The sequence below is a fragment of the Lipophrys pholis genome (assembly GCF_963383615.2).
Source record: "Lipophrys pholis genome assembly, chromosome: 1".
Classification (NCBI taxonomy): Eukaryota; Metazoa; Chordata; class Actinopteri; order Blenniiformes; family Blenniidae; genus Lipophrys; species Lipophrys pholis.
This window is the reverse complement of record NC_137635.1, coordinates 33747090-33764964: the sequence shown is the minus strand read 5'-3', so window position 1 is coordinate 33764964 and position 17875 is coordinate 33747090. Positions and strand designations below refer to the sequence as shown.

Sequence of the window (17875 nt, the reverse complement as noted above, 5' to 3'; positions counted from 1 at the left end):
ATTATACATAATAATATATATAATTATTAATATGTTTTCCTCCATTTTCAGTCATGAAAGTGTCTCCTCGTTCAATGTCGAATATTTGAAAAAGTGATACTCTCGATATGAACATGTCAGCAAGATGCCTCTGTTCCAGTCCTCATGGTGCTATAAATATCACTGTTCACAGAGCAGGCTTTTTCGAGTGGAATACAATATTTTCTCATATTAAACCCAAATCAACCCATAAAGTCCCAGAATAAAATTAGCATGTAAGATTTCACCCACATTTCTGCAAATTAGGATACATTTTAGTAGGAAACAATGGCATTATATAAAATGCATTTAGGTCGCATCAGACTCGACAAGGAGAATCATGTTCGTGTGTCATCCGGTTCTATTATGCATTTAAAAACACCTAATCGGTTGGTATGGATTCTGCAACACCAATAATCTGTAACACACCCATAGACCAGCAGGTTCTTCTCCACTCTGAAGCACTCAGACCGGGGATAGCCCTGGGCCTTGTCTTGGGGCCGTCGTGGTTTGGTTGAGGGTTTGCTGGGCTCGTCCTCGTCGCTCTCCAGCTCCGAGAATTCCAGCATCTCTTCCTCTTTCACACTGCTATAGTGCCGCGTCTGCTTCCTTACCCGCGGCGTGTCGATAACCAGCGTGTTCTGGAGATAAAATTCAACAAAGAGGCTTCAGATGAAGTACTTTTACAGCTTCTATTCAATCAGGTATTAAACTTTACCCACCCCTCTTTTTTCACTGGAAGCCCAATTTCCTTTACAGATGGTGTCAAATCTACCCATAACAATATGCAAAGTACCTTCTGTTTCATTCCCCTGAAGTGGCCTACTCCTATTTATAAATATCTTGTACATGCTGACTTCTATGACTTGTGTGAACCTTGTGAATACACGGCATCCTCAGGACCAAATCTGATTAATTGGATATTTGGCCTCACGATTCATTCCTGATACTGAGAAAATTGCTGCCGAGCTCAAACATAAACTGGCATTAATTATGTTGTCTAATGAATTACATTTTTGTTCAATTAATTTGATTTTTCCCCCCTTCTTGCAATTCCATTAATATGCGCAAACAGGGCAGTAGTTAGTTCCACAATTATCACAGAGTGCTGCAGTCATTTCCATTTTAACATCACACAATAAGAAATCCCAGGGGAGCGGGCTGCATTCAGGCTCGTAGAGCTGGATTAAGTGTTCCAGTGGAGGGCCCTCCACAAGAGAGGCAGCAGAGAAGAAGTCATCAGGAGAGAGAAATACACAAAGGAAAAAAAAAAGCTGAGGATATAGAAAAGGAGAGGAACCAGGAATTTAAAGATGCTGGTTAGCAGAGCGCTGAATGTGTGCAAGAATGTGACGGTGGTTGTGTTTCTGTGTGTGTATGTGTGAGCGAGCACTAGCCTAAGTGATATCTCTGTACCCTCCAGGCATCTGCGCTCTGTTAAGTGGAGCTAAGCAGCTTACTCTCTCTCGCTCAAACACACACACGAGAGCAGGGAAACATGGGTAATTAAGGAAGAGAGGAGATTCCCAACTGTCAATATTAATCTCCCTCTCTTTCTCTCTCTCTCTCGGTGTGCTCCCCCTCCTGTCCTCTGTCTCACATTTTTCCTCCTAGTTTGTGGTGATAGCACTGACTAATTACCTTCACTAGCCCTGTTTTCATAAGGGGATCACCAAGACCATGTGTGCTCGTAAGACTATGTATACAAAATATTTACATACACTGTGTGATGATTACTTCTTGGTGGTTTTATGGCCACCAACCTGAGTGGTTTTTAGATTGCAGAATATCATATTTACAGTAACTATGTGTCGTTTACATATGCGTGTCTCTGTCTGCAAGTACCCTTCCGTTGATGGCATCCATGTCCAACTCGGCCTTCTTGGCCCACTTCTGCCAAAAGTCTGGATCCTCCAGGGAAATGTCTGTTCGGTTTCCAGTTGCAACAAAACTGGCCTGTAGAGACACAAAGGAGATCCCGCTTCAGCTCCAGCTGCTGACACAATGCGGCCTTCACGCGCACGGAGACCAGTGGGGGGGGTAAATCTCTCACCTTAGCGAAAGTGGAACCCTTGCCCTCCGACTCGATGGTGATGGTGTGGGTTCGTCTCTGGAGGATCTGGTCGATGTCTTCCTCGCAGAATTTTGAGCCTTCATCTTCTTCGTCCATTAAAGCTCCGTACGCTCCCTTTCTCAGCAGGTCCTCAACCTCCTTCTTTGAAAGCTGCTGGACCTGGACAAAGAACACAAACATTTAGTTGATTCCTCTTTGGAGGAGAGAACTTAGTGGTGTAACAATAGGAGGCAGTCTGAAAAGATGAGTGATTATCCAATGAGGCAATCCAGTTTGGCTTAATAAAACAAAAGTAGTAAAGGGCCTTACCCCACTGTTGGCATTCTCACGTCCACTCATGCTCTGGAGGACAGCCTTGTCGAGTCCCAGCTTCAGGCTGGCCTTGTCAAACATCTCCCTCTCGTAGCTGTTCCTGGTGATCAGACGGTAGATCTTCACCGCCTTCGACTGTCCGATACGGTGACACCTTGCCTGGGCCTGCAGGATGATACATTTAGAGATATGACACAATCCTACAGAACAACTTGGTATTCAGCTCAACATCTCCAGTTCGCTCTGTAGGAGTGTATTCAGCTGGAGATGTAGGGTTACAGCAGAGGACTAATGATATGGTCCAGTGAACCGGAGTGAAATGTGGCTGGCAGAGTCATTACGTCAAGTACAGAGAACCTCAGCCTCAAACTGGCCACCCAGAAGGCTGGCAGTGCCCTTCACAGCGACACATAAACCACCACAAACAGAATGAAAACAAACTGCCGGTGAAGCACAGTGAGGGTTTCTACCTGGAGGTCGTTCTGAGGGTTCCAGTCAGAGTCAAAGATGATGCAGGTATCTGCAGCAGTCAGGTTGATGCCAAGTCCTCCGGCTCTTGTACAAAGCAGGAAGACAAAACGATCCGAGTCCGGTCTGGAGAACCGGTCGATGGCGGCCTGCCGCAGATTACCACGGACTCTACCGTCGATACGTTCGTAGGGATATCTGGATGAAAAAGAGTGGAACGATTTTCAGTGAATTTTTGTTTTCATGTAAAAAAAAAAAAATAATAAAAAAAAGTCAATTGCAGTCGTATCATTTGAAACAAGAGTTTAAGAGTCAGCCTAAGCATATTTTAACATATCAGCTAAAGTGAACCCAATGGAATGCAGATCCTCTCTTTGCTCTGTTGTGCTTCAACCATCTCAACCGGCTGTTGATAAGCTGCTCTCAGTTTTGTCAGTCAGGCTGTTCAGTGCAGCATCTCGTTGCATATGCGAGCATCTGAGTTGGCAAAATACACAGAGCCGCTAAGCTTATCGGATCCTGTCATCTCTGCTCTTTGTTTCTTATTACCAAAGCTCGGTGAGCAAAACATTCAGCGAGCGGTTTGTCGTTTTCACCCAGATGGAGTTGTTGCTAGTCTAATGTTTTCATGTGGCTCCAGTTCAAAATGAAAATATTTCAGCTATTGCTAACCGACATTAATAAGGAGTAAATTATTGACGGGTCGGAATAGAAAATGGCAGTTTGCTTTGTGGATCTCATTTCTGTACCAAGTTGAAAACCAGTTTTGCTGATAGAAAACATTTTTCAAACCAAATAAGGTGTGCAAAAATTTGGCAGTTTACGGTGTTTGTTTGACTGTGCCAGATACACATTTAATCAACTCTGCATATTTTCTGCTGCAATTCAAACAACATTGAAGATGAGATTCTTATTTAATTTTCAGGCGTAGTTTGAGCTGGGCAGCTGTGTAACTAACCCGATGAAAAACATGCGTGTGCTTCCCTTTATGACCCCAACGTGCTTCTGCCTTTACAGAAAGGTGCAACATCATTTCAGCTTTTCAACATGTATTTATAGAGACCCTGGTGCATTTCGGTAGTTTTTCCGTAATAGCATGACACTGGCCAAAGAGGAAGAATATATCTGTGTGTGTGTGTGTGTGTGTGTGTGTGTGTGTGTGTGTGTGTGTGTGTGTGTGTGTGTGTGTGTGTGTGTGTGTGTGTGTGTGTACCATCTGGTCTTTTTGGGTCAGGGTAAATTCAAGTGCTAAATCTTGTGTGCCATCAGTCAAAATACCAATTATGAAGAAAAAAAAAATATATATCTCCAATTAATTTTAGCCTTTGTAGCCTTTTCAGAAATGCTCTTTTGTGCCTATTCTCACCGTTTCTGGATGAGGTAGTCCTCAAGGATATCCAGACAGCGAACCATCTGACTAAAAACCAGAACTCTGTGTCCACCAGCTTTGAGTTTAGGCAGCAGTTTGTCAATGAGCACCAGCTTGCCAGCGGCCTGAATCATAGCTTGGAGCGCCATGTCCGGCACGTCTGCTCTCCCTCCATGGGAGTCCCTGAACTCCTCGATGATCTTCTCTTCAGCTCCTAGACAAGAAAGAGGAGGGCTGATTAGGAAAAAAGATAAGAGTAATTTATTAAGGTGAGCAGAGGGTTGATTGCGCACCGTTGATGAGGTAGGGGTGGTTGCAGCATTTCCGCAACTCCATCATGGTGTTGAGGAGGTTGGGAACGTTTGCTCCTCCGCCACCGCCCCCTCCTCCTCCTCCACCTGCACCTCCTTTGGACAGGAAGGAGAAATTCTTCTCCAGAATGGCACGATAGTATTTCTTCTGGATGTTGGTCAGCTCCACCTTAAAATAATAATTCATTCATTCATTTTTCTTTACTTTTTAAACTCTTGGTCAGTGAGGTTTATACTTTGCGTTTGGTTGCAACGCCTCCTGCTGCATCCAGATATTTATCTTACCTCAATGATGGTCTCCTCTTTGGGGGCCAGGTTCTTCTCAACATCCTCCTTCAGTCGTCGCAGCATCATGGGTTTCAGAATGGCCTGCAGTTTCTGAACCTAGTACACACAGAGGGGAATCTTTAAAGGTAGCATACATAAGGACAAAACAAAAACAGTGCCACACCTTTCTGTTGCCGTAGTATCAAAGCAGCTCTCGTTACCTGTTCTTCAGTCTTTAGATCTCCAAATTCAGTCATGAATGTCTGCTCTGACGGGAATCTCTCAGGCTCCAGGAAGTTGAGTAAGCTGAAAAGCTCCTCCACGGTGTTCTGGAGAGGAGTTCCGGTCAACAGAACTTTGTGCTCCTGGAGGAGAGAGCGGAGACAGGAAAGACAAATTTAGAATTTCTGTAACGGAAAGCAGGATGTCTCAACAGGTCCTGAACAACTGAGGAAGAGGCTGACACACAGAAACGAAGAACAGAACATCACTCACCATGTCCATCATTTTGAGTCCTTCCAGCAGCTTGCAGTTTCGATTTTTGAGGCGGTGTGCTTCATCTATCACCACACAGCGCCACGGGATGCTGCGGAGCTCCGGACAGTCGGTCAGAATCATTTCAAAGGTTGTGATCACCGCGTGGAACCGATACACTCCCTTTATTACCTTACCCTGGAGTGGCAAAACAAGGAGGAAAGCATGAAGGTCAATAGGAAGAGTGTCGCCTCTTCATTTCTTATCTTACTTTGCGGGACTTTGAGAGAAATGGTTTGAGCTGTAAGTAAATGCTGTTAAGTGCGGTCACTGCAGCTGTGAGAATTTGGGAGTGACTCCTAACATCCAGAGGTCGCTCTGGTATGTGCCATTTTCGTTTGTAGATTTCCGCACAATGCCACAACAATTTGCGCAATTTCCATCTAAAAAGGAAAACAAACCTTGGGTTCATTTGAAGAGTATTCTCCAGACCACAAAAGAACCTTAAATCTACCCGAATCTATCTTGTGTTGTGTGTATTTGATACAAGTGGTGGAAGATATAAGAACATAACGTTCCTCCACGGCGACCTTGAGGATTACCTCTGCTTGGATTAGGAACAAGCAGCTAGCAAGTACACTGCAACTACAGCTTATTTTCTTCATGGGCTGGCTGTGGCGAAGGTTACACTTGGAGATGTTAGCAGCATTGTGCAATAAGAGCTTACAGAGTATGGCTTACAGCTACAGGACTGTAAAGAGCTTATGCAGCAGAGGAGCAATGTCCATCCCCAGCTGGCTGGAGATTTCCCCTCGACTGAGGAGGTGTTCAGATTTGCTGACTGTCTCACACAACAGCATCTAGTTTCCTCCGCCCACTGAGTGCCCACATGATCCTCACGGAGAGAAAGTGTAATGGAAAATACAAGTGCTAATCTCATGTCTGTGTTGACCGTCTGTTTAACGCTTTACCTGCTAATTGTATCAAAACACACATGCACATTAACAATTTCCTGGGATTGTGCCAAGTTTTTTTGCTTCTTTTCTTAAAGCTTCCCAGAAACATAAAAATATTTGTGTGAGTCATGTTCAACGAACTAAAACCAACAATCCAACCCTGCCCGGCATTTAAAAACTTGACAAACTGACTTTATAACTTTGTATGTGGACTGACACTTTAGTCGCCATTTCAGAGGAAATCCTGCAATACATGTTATTGACCAGCTCAGAAAATGCCACATTCAATTACCAATTTCTCACATATAAAAAAAAAAAGGAAATGCTGATAAAGTAGCGGAGAAGGTGAACACAGCTCTACATCAGTTAATTATAAAATAATCTAGCAGAAATCATTAAACTCACTCCTGTAGCTATATCTCATCCGAACAGCATGTCACTCATTTTATTCCAATTGAAAAACAAGTTTCCAGCGAGATCATATTATACTTCAGTGTTTGATCGAAAACTGTTTTCAGATCAAATTCAGTGCTCGGCAAATGTTAAAAACTGGTGTGCAATAAACAACAAACAAAAATAAATACATTTCAAGGCTATTTTAAGTCAGAGGAAAAAGCAACTGAACCCAAATTTCCCCCCAAAAGTTTCAGCCAGGAGCAGATTGATGTAATCTTTAATCCAAAATCTAAATTGTATGTATGTGTGCTCCCGTTTATTCCTGTATTCTATTTGGGGTTTATCAATATGATTAACTTGTTTGTAACAGAACCTTCTAAAAACTCTAAACTAATACTTACGGTAAAATTCTCAATTACAAAAACATGTTTTCCTGAATGCTCCTTTTACCTGTGCGTCTCTGTAGTACATCTCGTATGCCTGAATGGTCTTCCGGCTGGCCTGGCTGCCATGGTAGACCACCACGTTGAGCTCGGTCCAGGTCCTGAACTCTCTCTCCCAGTTGGGAATGGTGGAAAGCGGGGCGATGACCAGGAACGGCCCCTCAATGCTCTTCATGTAAATCTCATAGAGGAATGTAATGGACTGGATGGTTTTCCCCAGACCCATCTCGTCAGCCAAGATACAGTTACGTCTGTGGGGACAGATGATGTGGACCTCAGTTAGAGGCTGAACCCTGACTGCACTGTGGCCCCGACGTAAAATTCCACGACTTTTACATGACTCAAGTCAATAGGCTTCCATGAACAACAGGATTTTTCCTCCTGGTTTATTATTGCTGCTTTTCCGAAGGGGTGAGGCAAAGTATTTTCCATTTGAGTGATCTAATGCAAAAAACGTGGGAGACAAGTCGGAAAATGGCTGGAATAGTGACCGACTTGTGCTCCTCCGAGATTTGACTGAATCCTTCCAGTATTTGAGTTTTTTTTTTTTTTTTTAAGAGACAACTGCTACTCTCCTGCAAACAGCAATATTTGTAAAGCAAATAAAAAATAAAAAAGCAACAGACAGACATTTTAATGTACTCACACTTTAATTTGATTCTATCTGTGCTCGTGAGTGGAGATCTGAGTCTAAAGGCTCTTATGGTACCGACGGAGCATACATTTCAGGCATGGATGGCGCCAATGGGAAAACTTAAACAGCAGTAAGCCACAGGGCCACTTAATGTTCACTTTAATGTCCACTTAAGCCTATTAAATGAGGTGCTATCACATGCACAGGCTGACAGTAGCAGTTAGGGACTAATTCTAACAAAATACAATTAATGGTGACTTACGAGTTGTACCAGTTGAAGGTTAGCCAGTTGAGGCCTTCGAGCTGGTATTCCCTGAGTGCGTTGCCGTTTCTGTAATCCTTGGAGCCCTCCTGCTTTTTCCAGTCGGCTGCAGGAGGTCGATCCTTCGCACAAGGAGAAATTATTTCAACGTATTAAACCACAAACATTCAAATCAAAGAGATGTTGATTTTGTTAGATGACAAAGCTAATTGCCTGAATGACTTAATGAATTCAAACAATGATCCTGTTTAGTAATTTTTTGTTTCAATGTTCTTCCAACAAGGTAAAGCAACACCTTCAGGTTTCAGTGACTGCGTTATCTTTGTATACAAATGTTTGATGTTTTAGACATGCTTTTTTTTTTTTTTTTTTTTGCATTACAGTTTACAGTAAACTGGACCATTTCAGTGTAAACATGTGACTCAAATGAGCTTTATGCTCAGACAGCTGAGGGTGTTGGAGGCAGCACGATGTTCAACTTTCCTGTTATGCTTCATTGTGAGTTAAAAACAAACATTTCTGAGCAACAACGACCATCCACATGTTTAAAAATCTGTAGTTTTTGATTACAAATTTTCATTTTGCACATTTACTCCAACAGAAAAGGTTAGATTTATTATGTGGAAGAATCTAATCCACAAGATAATGGGAGGGATGACATATTAAACTGAAAACCCCGGATTATATTTAATTCATTTAACAGATGAAATCATTTTTAATTACAGCTCAAAACACAGCACCTTCAGTGATACAGACATGCAGATGACAAGTATTGCATCTTATGTCACACTGAACATGCGGTGGGGGAAATTGCAATCAGAGGTCAAAAGGCAGCTAAAGTGGCTTAAAGACCAGGGTGGCTCCAAATGAAGTAGGTTTCAATCCTTCATATGTATTTCATCAGTTTCGGGATCTTAAATATGGGACAATGTCTTAGCTTTGAGAAAAAGAAAAAAAAAAAAAAACTGTGGCATTCACACTCGGGGGGAACATGGATGTCTGCTGGAAATTGGCTCAACAGTCCGAGAGTCCATCTTTTGAACTCCACACTGTGCAAGAGGCTAAAAATAAAACCGCCTCCAAATACAGCTGCTGTATGATGGAGATTTTCTACCACTGCCCTTAAGGAGAAACAGTAGGCAGTAGTTAAAAAAGATGGACACACAGAGAGGAAGGGAGTGATGGAGGCAAAGACCACAGCCAGTCAGCTGCTTCTGTTCAGCATTAAACACACTGTTAGTGGTTTGGCCAGGCCACAAGAGCGGGGCGTGTGTGACTGTGTGTGTGAGTGAGTGTGTAAGACCACAAGAACGTGGCCCTGTGGAGAGCAGTTAAGGGAGCTGTAAATCTGGAGGAGGAAGGCTCAGGCAGCAGGCCAACACACACAAACACACACATGCACACGCCTACTGGGAGGAGGCAAGAAGACAAATGGCACCCAAAGAAAGACGGAGCGTCTGTGGGTGCACGTCGCTACTCACCACTCTGTTAGTGTTGGGTGTGCGTGCCGCTATGCGCTCGTATTCGTCTATTTTAGACTGGTCTATGTCGGCCTTCAGCTCCCAGGTGGAGTCCTCGTAGGGCAGACTGCACCATTTCACCAAATATAAGGTCACCGTCTGTAGATAAACAGGAACAGTGGGAAGTTTGGTGAGTGTGCGTCACGTGGAGAGGCTGCAAAGAGAGCGAGGGGGCCTAGAGCCATGAAAGAGATCAAAGCACCTCTCCATTTTCATCTGTGCTCTCTGAAACGTCCAGGACACGGTCCACCTCCACGTAGTCCGGGTTAAAAGGCTCATCATCCATCTGGAGAGAAAACGACATATTTTCAGTGTGTTTTGAAGATTATGTATGACTTTCCAACAAGTTCAGGGTGCTTCAATAAGTCAGTGGTAAAAGTCTATTTCTAGTATCTAGGAATAAAATTATTCAGGCAAATAAAGACAAATACAGGAAAGCAGATATCCAAGTCAAAGGAACATTTCTGATTCTGACACCTTGAAATCCTCCTCTGGAGCCTGAAGTCGCAGCCATTGCCATTAGCCAATTGGTCTGACCCCTGTAAGTAGTTGTTTCATGTAGTCTGAGGTCAGGACCCAGATAATGGACTGATTGCAGAGCAGAGCTCGGGTCTTACCTCAGTTATAAAGTTGTTGAGTTGTTGCTTGGCCCTGAACCTCTTGATCTTCTGGTGTATTCTCTTGTCCTTTTCCAGTTCCTCCAGGTCTGCCCAGCGGCAGTGGAGGTAGGAGCTGAGACATGAGAAACACAAAATGCTTCATGTCAGACCGTGTTTGCAGAGAACGTTACGACAGACCTGCTGACTGTCAGACTCAAGTGGGGTGAAAGTTTTTGTGGGCTGGTAAAAGGGAAGTGGAGGCTGATATAGCAAAAAGTAATCCGTCACGTCTCCAATCAGGCTGCTAAATAAATTGTTTTCACTTTTACATGGGGGCTGTATGACGAAGATTCGGGAAGCAAGTTTCTCCAAGTGTGGTTTGAATTAATGCAGACTGATTGTCAAACTTAACATTGCGTCAAAGCTGAAGTCAGTCACAACGTCTGTCTCAGAAAATGTACTGAAAAGTAATATTTTCTGAAAATCACATTTATAGACTACAGTATACTAAATATGAGTGGTTTGGGGATAAAACTGAGTATAGTTTGAGCTCGATCTACACATCTGGAGACTTCTGTTCTCAGCCTTTCACACATCAAACTACCAACAAACACAATAACTTATTTGTTGTAACCCTGTGCGGTCTGCCAATATGAAAGGATGCTTATATTAGTTATTTAATCAAAGACTGCAGCTGCTGCCAAATGCATACAAAAGATGATGTGCCATTGTTTTTTCCAATACAACCGCAGCTGTTGCCTCGCAGCTGTGTGTGATGTCACTCGCTAGATTCACATTAATGCAAGCAAAAACAAGAGAAAATCAACCGGGTTGAATCAGATGAATGCCGTCATTTAGGAGAGCGTCGTTTAGGCCCTGTACAACACTTTCTGCTACATGCAGATAAACCATGTCATTCTGTAAAAACAGCAACTTTGTGTTGGCTTGAGGTGAAAGCAGAATGTCTACAGTTAAGTCCTGTGTTAAAAAAAGTATTGATCATGTAATCTTACACTTCCAATGCCTGCCACTAACATGGTGCAACTGTACCGTTGTTACTGGTGCAAAAATGTATCTGCAGCACAAATAGCAGTCAGCCACGGTTGAAATCCGAATAAGACTTGATGGCTGAATTTTCAGAGCTTTTCCCACTTGAAGACAAATGAACAGCCTAATGTGTTTCATAAATAGGTCTAAAAAAAAAAGAAAAAAGAAAGAGGAAGCCCTGCTGTGAGAGACAAAAGTGGTGGAGCGCAAAGGGGGGGAAAAAACCCAAAGCTACTACTCACAAGCCCTTGAACTTGACGTAGAACTCTTCCACCGCCACCTCCTCCCCCGACTCCAGCTGAAAAGGGAAACAACAGGTTAATAATCACAGCAAATATAGTGGGCAGATTGAGCAGAAGTGGTTTGTCATTGTTATACAACATGTGGTAGAATTAGTGAAGTGGCACAGAAGGAGCCTGGATGCTCGTTTCACACTGACATGTCAGTCAACACTGAATTCTCTGCTTGACATCGAGTGACTTCATTGTTTCACTTATGTCTTGTCAGTATCAGTTATTTGCCATTTTGGCCACTACATAGAGGCCAAATGCAAATGAAGCTGGACAGAAAATAGTTTGAAAATGTCTAGATTTCAATCTGTTTGACAGTGAAGACATAAGCGGTTTCAGCTCAAATTCAAGCTTGCGTACCATGAAAGGATTTGCTGTGTTTCTCCACACATTGAGCTGGTATATGAAAAGAAGAACTACCGAAATAGTGGCCCATTTAATCCGTTCACTGCCATTCACTACTCTACTGTTGCAGCAAGACGCACACATCCTTCCCATGCTGCTACTACTACTACTGTAATGCCATGAATCATCACACACACACACACACACACACACACACACACACACACACACACACACACACACACACACACACACACACACACACACACACACACACACACACACACACACACACACACACACACACACACACACACACACACACACACACACACACACACACACACACACACACACACACACACACACACACACACACACACACACGCACAGCCTGAGGAAACGCTAGCTTGGCGTCTGGCGTAGCTAGCGTTGTGGTTTTGGCTGTGTGCCAAGCCCGGGGTCAAGTCTGAATGGAGCCGTGAGAGAAAGAGGGTGTCTATGTGTGCGTGTACACGTGCACATGAGTGCGTGTGCGAGCGGGGGGGTGGGGGGGTTACCCATTGGCAGCTGGTGAGTAAAGGAAAGTTGGCTGGTGACTATGTGTGTGCATGTGTTGGCTCAGGGATGAGCTTTCTTTAGACAAGGCGTATAAAACAAAGCCAGGCCGACACACACACTCACACAAACAGTCAATCAGGAACACACACACGAGCTCCAAGCACGCACACACACATTGAAATACAAGAAGTCATGTCTCCGCTTACAAAGTGAATACGTCGCATAGTGTGCGTGTGCGTGTGTGTGTGTGTGTGTGTGTGTATAATCTGCTTAGGCCAGCTGTGGAGCGGCTAATCAGATGACGTAAACCATGATTCGGGCCAGTCTGTCCATGCCCAGTCTGATCTCCGTGTGTTTTGTGTTCAGCGCCTGCCGAGCGCAGACTTGTATCCTACCTGTTTTTTGGAGGTGCGTAAGCCCATGATCTTCTCCACAACAGGCCCCTCAGCCTCAGCCACATCCTGAAGACACACACAACAGCAAGTTTATCTTGCAGCCGCCTGTCGCATGTTTACACATCACCTGTCTGATACCAAAGTCTTAAAATACATTTTCTCAGTATTAAAAATGACATTGAGGGATCATGTACACACGACAATCAACCTTTGTCTTCAAGACAATGCATTTTGTTTCAGTTTTTGATAAAACACGGGTGCCAATTCATTATTTTAGGGATTCGGGAGAATCGGTCAAAGCCTTTTAAAAGACTACGTACGTGCATCAACATTTTACTTCACAGCCTTTTTGTTAATTACCTCGTAAATGTATATAGATGTACAAAATCTGACTGGAAAAATACACCTTGTGACCACCAACATAAGCAGAGATAGTTTCAGGAAGGCTTCCGCCGGATGAACAGTGAGGTAAAACCAGATTCAAGTAGCTCAAATAACTCAAAAACAGAAATCTTACAGCACCTGTTGTTGTGATGAGGCCGATGGGGATTTTGGCGTTGTCGAGTCGTCTCCGCTGTCATCATCCTCAGAAATCCTGAACTCCAGATCTTCTGTGTACCTCTTCCTCTTCACCTGCCGGCTGGAACGACGCTTCTGATATAGACACAAAGAAATAGAAGGGGGTCCTTAGAACCATCTGTTCATCCATAAGGGTTTGGTACTCATTCCATAAAATCCAAAGACATGACCTGTGAACCATTTTATCCCTTATTTTAAATGCTTATGACCTGTCAAGCAAAACATTACTTCTCCAAAACGTACTGTATCACTTTGTATTAAATCCAAAGCAGAAACAAGACCAGGGCCATGTGTGCTTATCATTTATCGGCTTTGCGATTCCAAGAAACAGACCTCATTTCATTATTCATTATTCTGTTCCATATGGTACAGCATGTTACCCATATTGACTTTGAGGACAACATCACCCAATTTGTTGGGCTCAGAATGTTGCCATATTATAAGAGTGTAGACAAAATGTAGCAGCCTGCAGACTAAAAAGGACATGCAGCTGCTAAGTTACTTTCCTATTTGAGACAGAGATACAACATACTATGCTGCTTAATAACCAGATGCGACTCTGCTCCTGGCCCACATAATCACATTTCCACACAAAAATGAACCTGAAAGGGAAACACTATAGAGTGATGCTTGTTTCTCCAAACCACGCATAAGCAGCACTTTATATGATTTCATGCAACAAAAAAAAAAACGTCAGGGAGGTAAATTGTATTTGGAATTCAAAATGTGATTAAAAATACAACATAAAAAGTGTGTAGTAGCTGAAAAGTTGCTGATGATGCAAGATATGAACTTGACAGAGAGCTTGTCTGCTTGCTCTGTCAACAAGGTGGGTATACAACACAAAAAGCAGATGCCTACGGGCTCAGTGCTTTCCACTTTTACAGGCCGTGACACTGAAGGATCTGAGAATATTTTGTGGATGCCTGCTTTTTGGAGAGCTTGCAGAAACTTTGCTGGACACCACAGCAGCTACAACTTGTATAGAAGCCTGAAAAGTTGAAAAGAAAAAGCATAAAAACTTTGTGATTCAGGGTCTCCCACCTGAACACCATCATCGTCCTCTTCTTCAGGTGGGGAGGGGGGAGGAGACTTCACCTCCACATCGTTGTTTGCAGATACCTCTCTCTTTCTCTTCGAATCTTTCTTAGCAGCGCTAGATCCGCCCTCTGACTCTACCTTTTTACTGCTGGGGAGAGAAAAAAGAGAAAAACAAAAACTTAAAATTCATTAATTTAAAAAAGTGTCAAAATCTAACAGAAACCATTTCTCTAGTTACCTATTTCACAGATTACCATGGATTGGCGTGTGTGCGTGTGTCTGTGTCTGTGTGTGTGTGTGTGTGTGTGTGTGTGTGTGCCTGAATCTGTCCCAGGGCGTTCGCCATGTTTGATTTACCCATTTAGAAATCATTAGTGTGCCTGAGGCTCTGGCACACAGGGGGTTAATATGATGAAAGACTGCATGGAGGCACAGGGAGAGGGAGCAAGATAGAGAGATACAGGCACAGAGAGGGGGGCCCAGGGAAAGAGCGATACAGGGAAGCATGGAGAGAGCAAGACAGGCAGACAGGAGGGGAGGGAGGGAGGAAGGGAGGGAGAGTGGCCCCAGAGAGTGAAGGGGGGAGGGGCTGAGAGGCCCCCAGGCTTCCTCTAATCTCTGGCATGGAAAGAAAGAGGAGCTGGCTCTATTGGTGAGTGTGTGTGCATTCACACCACTGAGGTGAGAGGACACTCAGCATCCCTCTTCTGCCTCTCGCACGTCCAGTCTCAGTACTCGTTCCTACCAGCACAATATCGAGCAACGACAGTGAAGCTCTTCAGAATGAGAAGCGCCTTAGATTGAATGTTTGCACAAGAGAGGTTAGAATAAAAGAGCTAAGTTTAGCATTAATGGGGAAATTTAGCTAAAGCAGTAAGTTGAAATATCAGCAGTGGTTCTGTAGAAACCATAGTGTAACGTACTGTCAGTTTCATGTTGTACATTTACTTTATGTTTTAATTTAGCTTGAGAAAGTCACAGAATTAGAATTATTCATTGACGTCCTTTTTAGTAAAGTATCAAATTTTTAGAAGTCACAAAATAAAATAAAAAAAATCAACGATCTGATAGATTGAATCTTTTTTTGTGTGTGAGGATCCTTCGTCAAGCCAAACTAACGTGGCCAATGAGAAATTCTCATACCCAAAGAGCTTGATTTAACCCACACCTGCCTCAGTTTTAAACAGTACTCCATATGGTCAACGTGACTTCAAGAAGTACAATCAGAAACGCATCTCATAGGAATATAGAATTTTTTTTAATATAGCTTTAAGTACCAGCAGGTGATGAGCTTCTAGATTGACAGCGGTTCAGTTGGTAGAGTTGGTTGTCTCGCGGTTGCAGGTTCAATCCCCCATCTCCCCCTGTCTATATCCCTGCCTCTGTCCCACTGAAGACCAAATTGCTCCCAATGGATGGATTGAGCAAGTGATTTGCCTGGCAGCAGTCACCATTGATGTGTTTGAATGGGCGGATGTGATTAAGAATGTAAAATAATTTGGGGGCTGCTGAAGCAGTGGAAAAAGCGCTAAATCTATTTACTATAATGTGGCACCCACAGAGGTTCATCTCAACAGGGTGGCGTGTGTCCGAGGTAATAGGAAGAGACAGAGGGATTTTGTTGAGCCTAATTTCACTACATACGTGCAGCATTCTTTTCACAACTGCCTAAAGTTTTGCACATTTCTGTAAGACTTAGTATCATGCCAATGTTAAGTGGAGAGAGTGAGGCTGAAATCTCTAATGAGGTTGCTTCTGGACAACCAAGTAGTAATCAAACTGAAGGGGTTTTAAGGGGTCATCCAATAACTGGATGAACCAATCAAAAGTGACAACACCAAAAAGACTTCAGACTTCACATGTCATTATGGTTTGAAGGCACAACAAACTAAAACACAAAGTAATACACTGCTTTCAGGAGATATAGCGCGGCGGCAAAGAAGTCATAATCATAAAAATTTAGATCACTAATGTGTGACTGCCTTCAGCAATCACACAATTATTCTTCAAAAATATGCAGAATTCAAACATCATCCAGGCCAAAAGCAACACTGTTGCTGCAGCAAAAGCCAAGAGGGAATGCTGCAAGCAAATTGCCTACTCTGTTAATACGCAACTTTGTGAGATTACATAATATTAAATCATTGGGTGTTTATATTTTCTAACGAGTTCTTTTGAGGCTCTGCCCCCGTGCAAGCTCGTTTTGTTGAATATTAATTTCTGACCGTGACGGCGTGAGTAGTTGTGCCTTCCATAAATCCACATTTATGCCGCTATGCCATGTGTGACCATCATCATTAACCTCACCATTTCAGATGCAACCCTAATGGGGTTAATGGACTTCGGGACAAGTAAAGAACAAGTACTTCAATGCGGTCAGTGACTAGAAACCTGGAAATGTAGTATGCATCCAATCGTGTGCAGATCCCTGCTCCACGCATAAGTTTGAGCGGTCTGCGGACGTGCAAAGCAGCAAGTATGCTCGAGCCTTAAGAAGAGAACCGGTGTTGTAGTACGAAAAACCCAGGGTTAATCCTGAAGATACCTCGACAAGAGAAATCCAGCTTTGTAGCACAGCCTCAGCTGTTGCCAGACACAAGTGCCCAGGACAACTACGCTGGCTGACTCGTGACAAATGCTTGTTGCAGACAGGGTTGCCGTCCCACAGTATATCAGGAGGTTTTGATGAGCATGAGAAGGAGGTGGCAGGCTGTGGTTGTAAACAGCCCTTCCACATGGTACGGAGACGCCTCTTTTTTAAATTATTAACTTTTCAATGTCTTTATCACACTTCAGTCATCCATTTCACTGAACAAAAATCAAAAGCAGAACAAGCTGTTAGGCCTCGTCAGATAAATTTAGGCATTTCATTTTATGGGCGTCACCCATTTATTCAGCTCTGCTGCTCATCCTGTACGCACAGGTTTGTTTTACAAATGTGGCATAATATACCAGTTAAATCAACTGGCTTGTGAAATAAAAAAGAAATTGAAACAAAGAAGCAGTCAACTAAAAGCTCCCTTTTTCATTTGTGATTTATTTCACCCTCAAACATCCAACAGTGGCAACATCAGAGTATATATATATCAACAAAACAATTGGTGGCTTATTTCCCAGTTTGTAGCTTTACAAGACATAACCCGCGATTAAGAAGGTGAAATTCACAGCACGTTTGGTTTTATCGATGCTGAACCAAAATTTTGACACTTAAAATTGAGTCCAGCAACACATTAAAAGGGCTTCATTGCTGACCTTATGGACCTGTGTCCAGTGATGATGTAGTATTTCCACTTGCAGGAACTGAACAACATGTGGTAATAGTCACAGGCATGGCTTTCAGTCTGCCTACTATGAGGGTGAAGTCCTGAAAATATTATTTGCGAATTTAGTAAACACTTTAAAATTCAATGTATTGAAACTGGATGATTAACTTGTATATGTTCTGTTCACAACGATGGAAACAATCCAAACTAACTCCAACAACATCTAAACACAGAAATGTGGCATAATACTG

At 43.1% G+C, this 17875-nt stretch overlaps 1 protein-coding gene across 1 annotated transcript in view; it reads right to left on the bottom strand.

Moving 5' to 3' along the window:
* chd7 (chromodomain helicase DNA binding protein 7) overlaps positions 1-17875 on the bottom strand; it is a 78960-nt gene that overhangs the window by 22750 nt on the left and 38335 nt on the right. The window contains exons 5-23 of the mRNA XM_080477641.1: positions 14365-14509; positions 13264-13395; positions 12742-12807; positions 11393-11448; positions 10122-10236; positions 9707-9790; positions 9466-9603; positions 7985-8106; positions 7096-7339; positions 5315-5491; positions 5041-5184; positions 4838-4936; positions 4535-4721; positions 4239-4455; positions 2875-3070; positions 2402-2569; positions 2072-2251; positions 1864-1974; positions 448-659 (exon numbers count right to left, since the gene is read on the bottom strand). Coding sequence (XP_080333767.1) covers positions 448-659; positions 1864-1974; positions 2072-2251; positions 2402-2569; positions 2875-3070; positions 4239-4455; positions 4535-4721; positions 4838-4936; positions 5041-5184; positions 5315-5491; positions 7096-7339; positions 7985-8106; positions 9466-9603; positions 9707-9790; positions 10122-10236; positions 11393-11448; positions 12742-12807; positions 13264-13395; positions 14365-14509 — 2793 coding nt within the window. The remainder of the gene's footprint in view (positions 1-447; positions 660-1863; positions 1975-2071; positions 2252-2401; positions 2570-2874; positions 3071-4238; positions 4456-4534; positions 4722-4837; positions 4937-5040; positions 5185-5314; positions 5492-7095; positions 7340-7984; positions 8107-9465; positions 9604-9706; positions 9791-10121; positions 10237-11392; positions 11449-12741; positions 12808-13263; positions 13396-14364; positions 14510-17875) is intronic.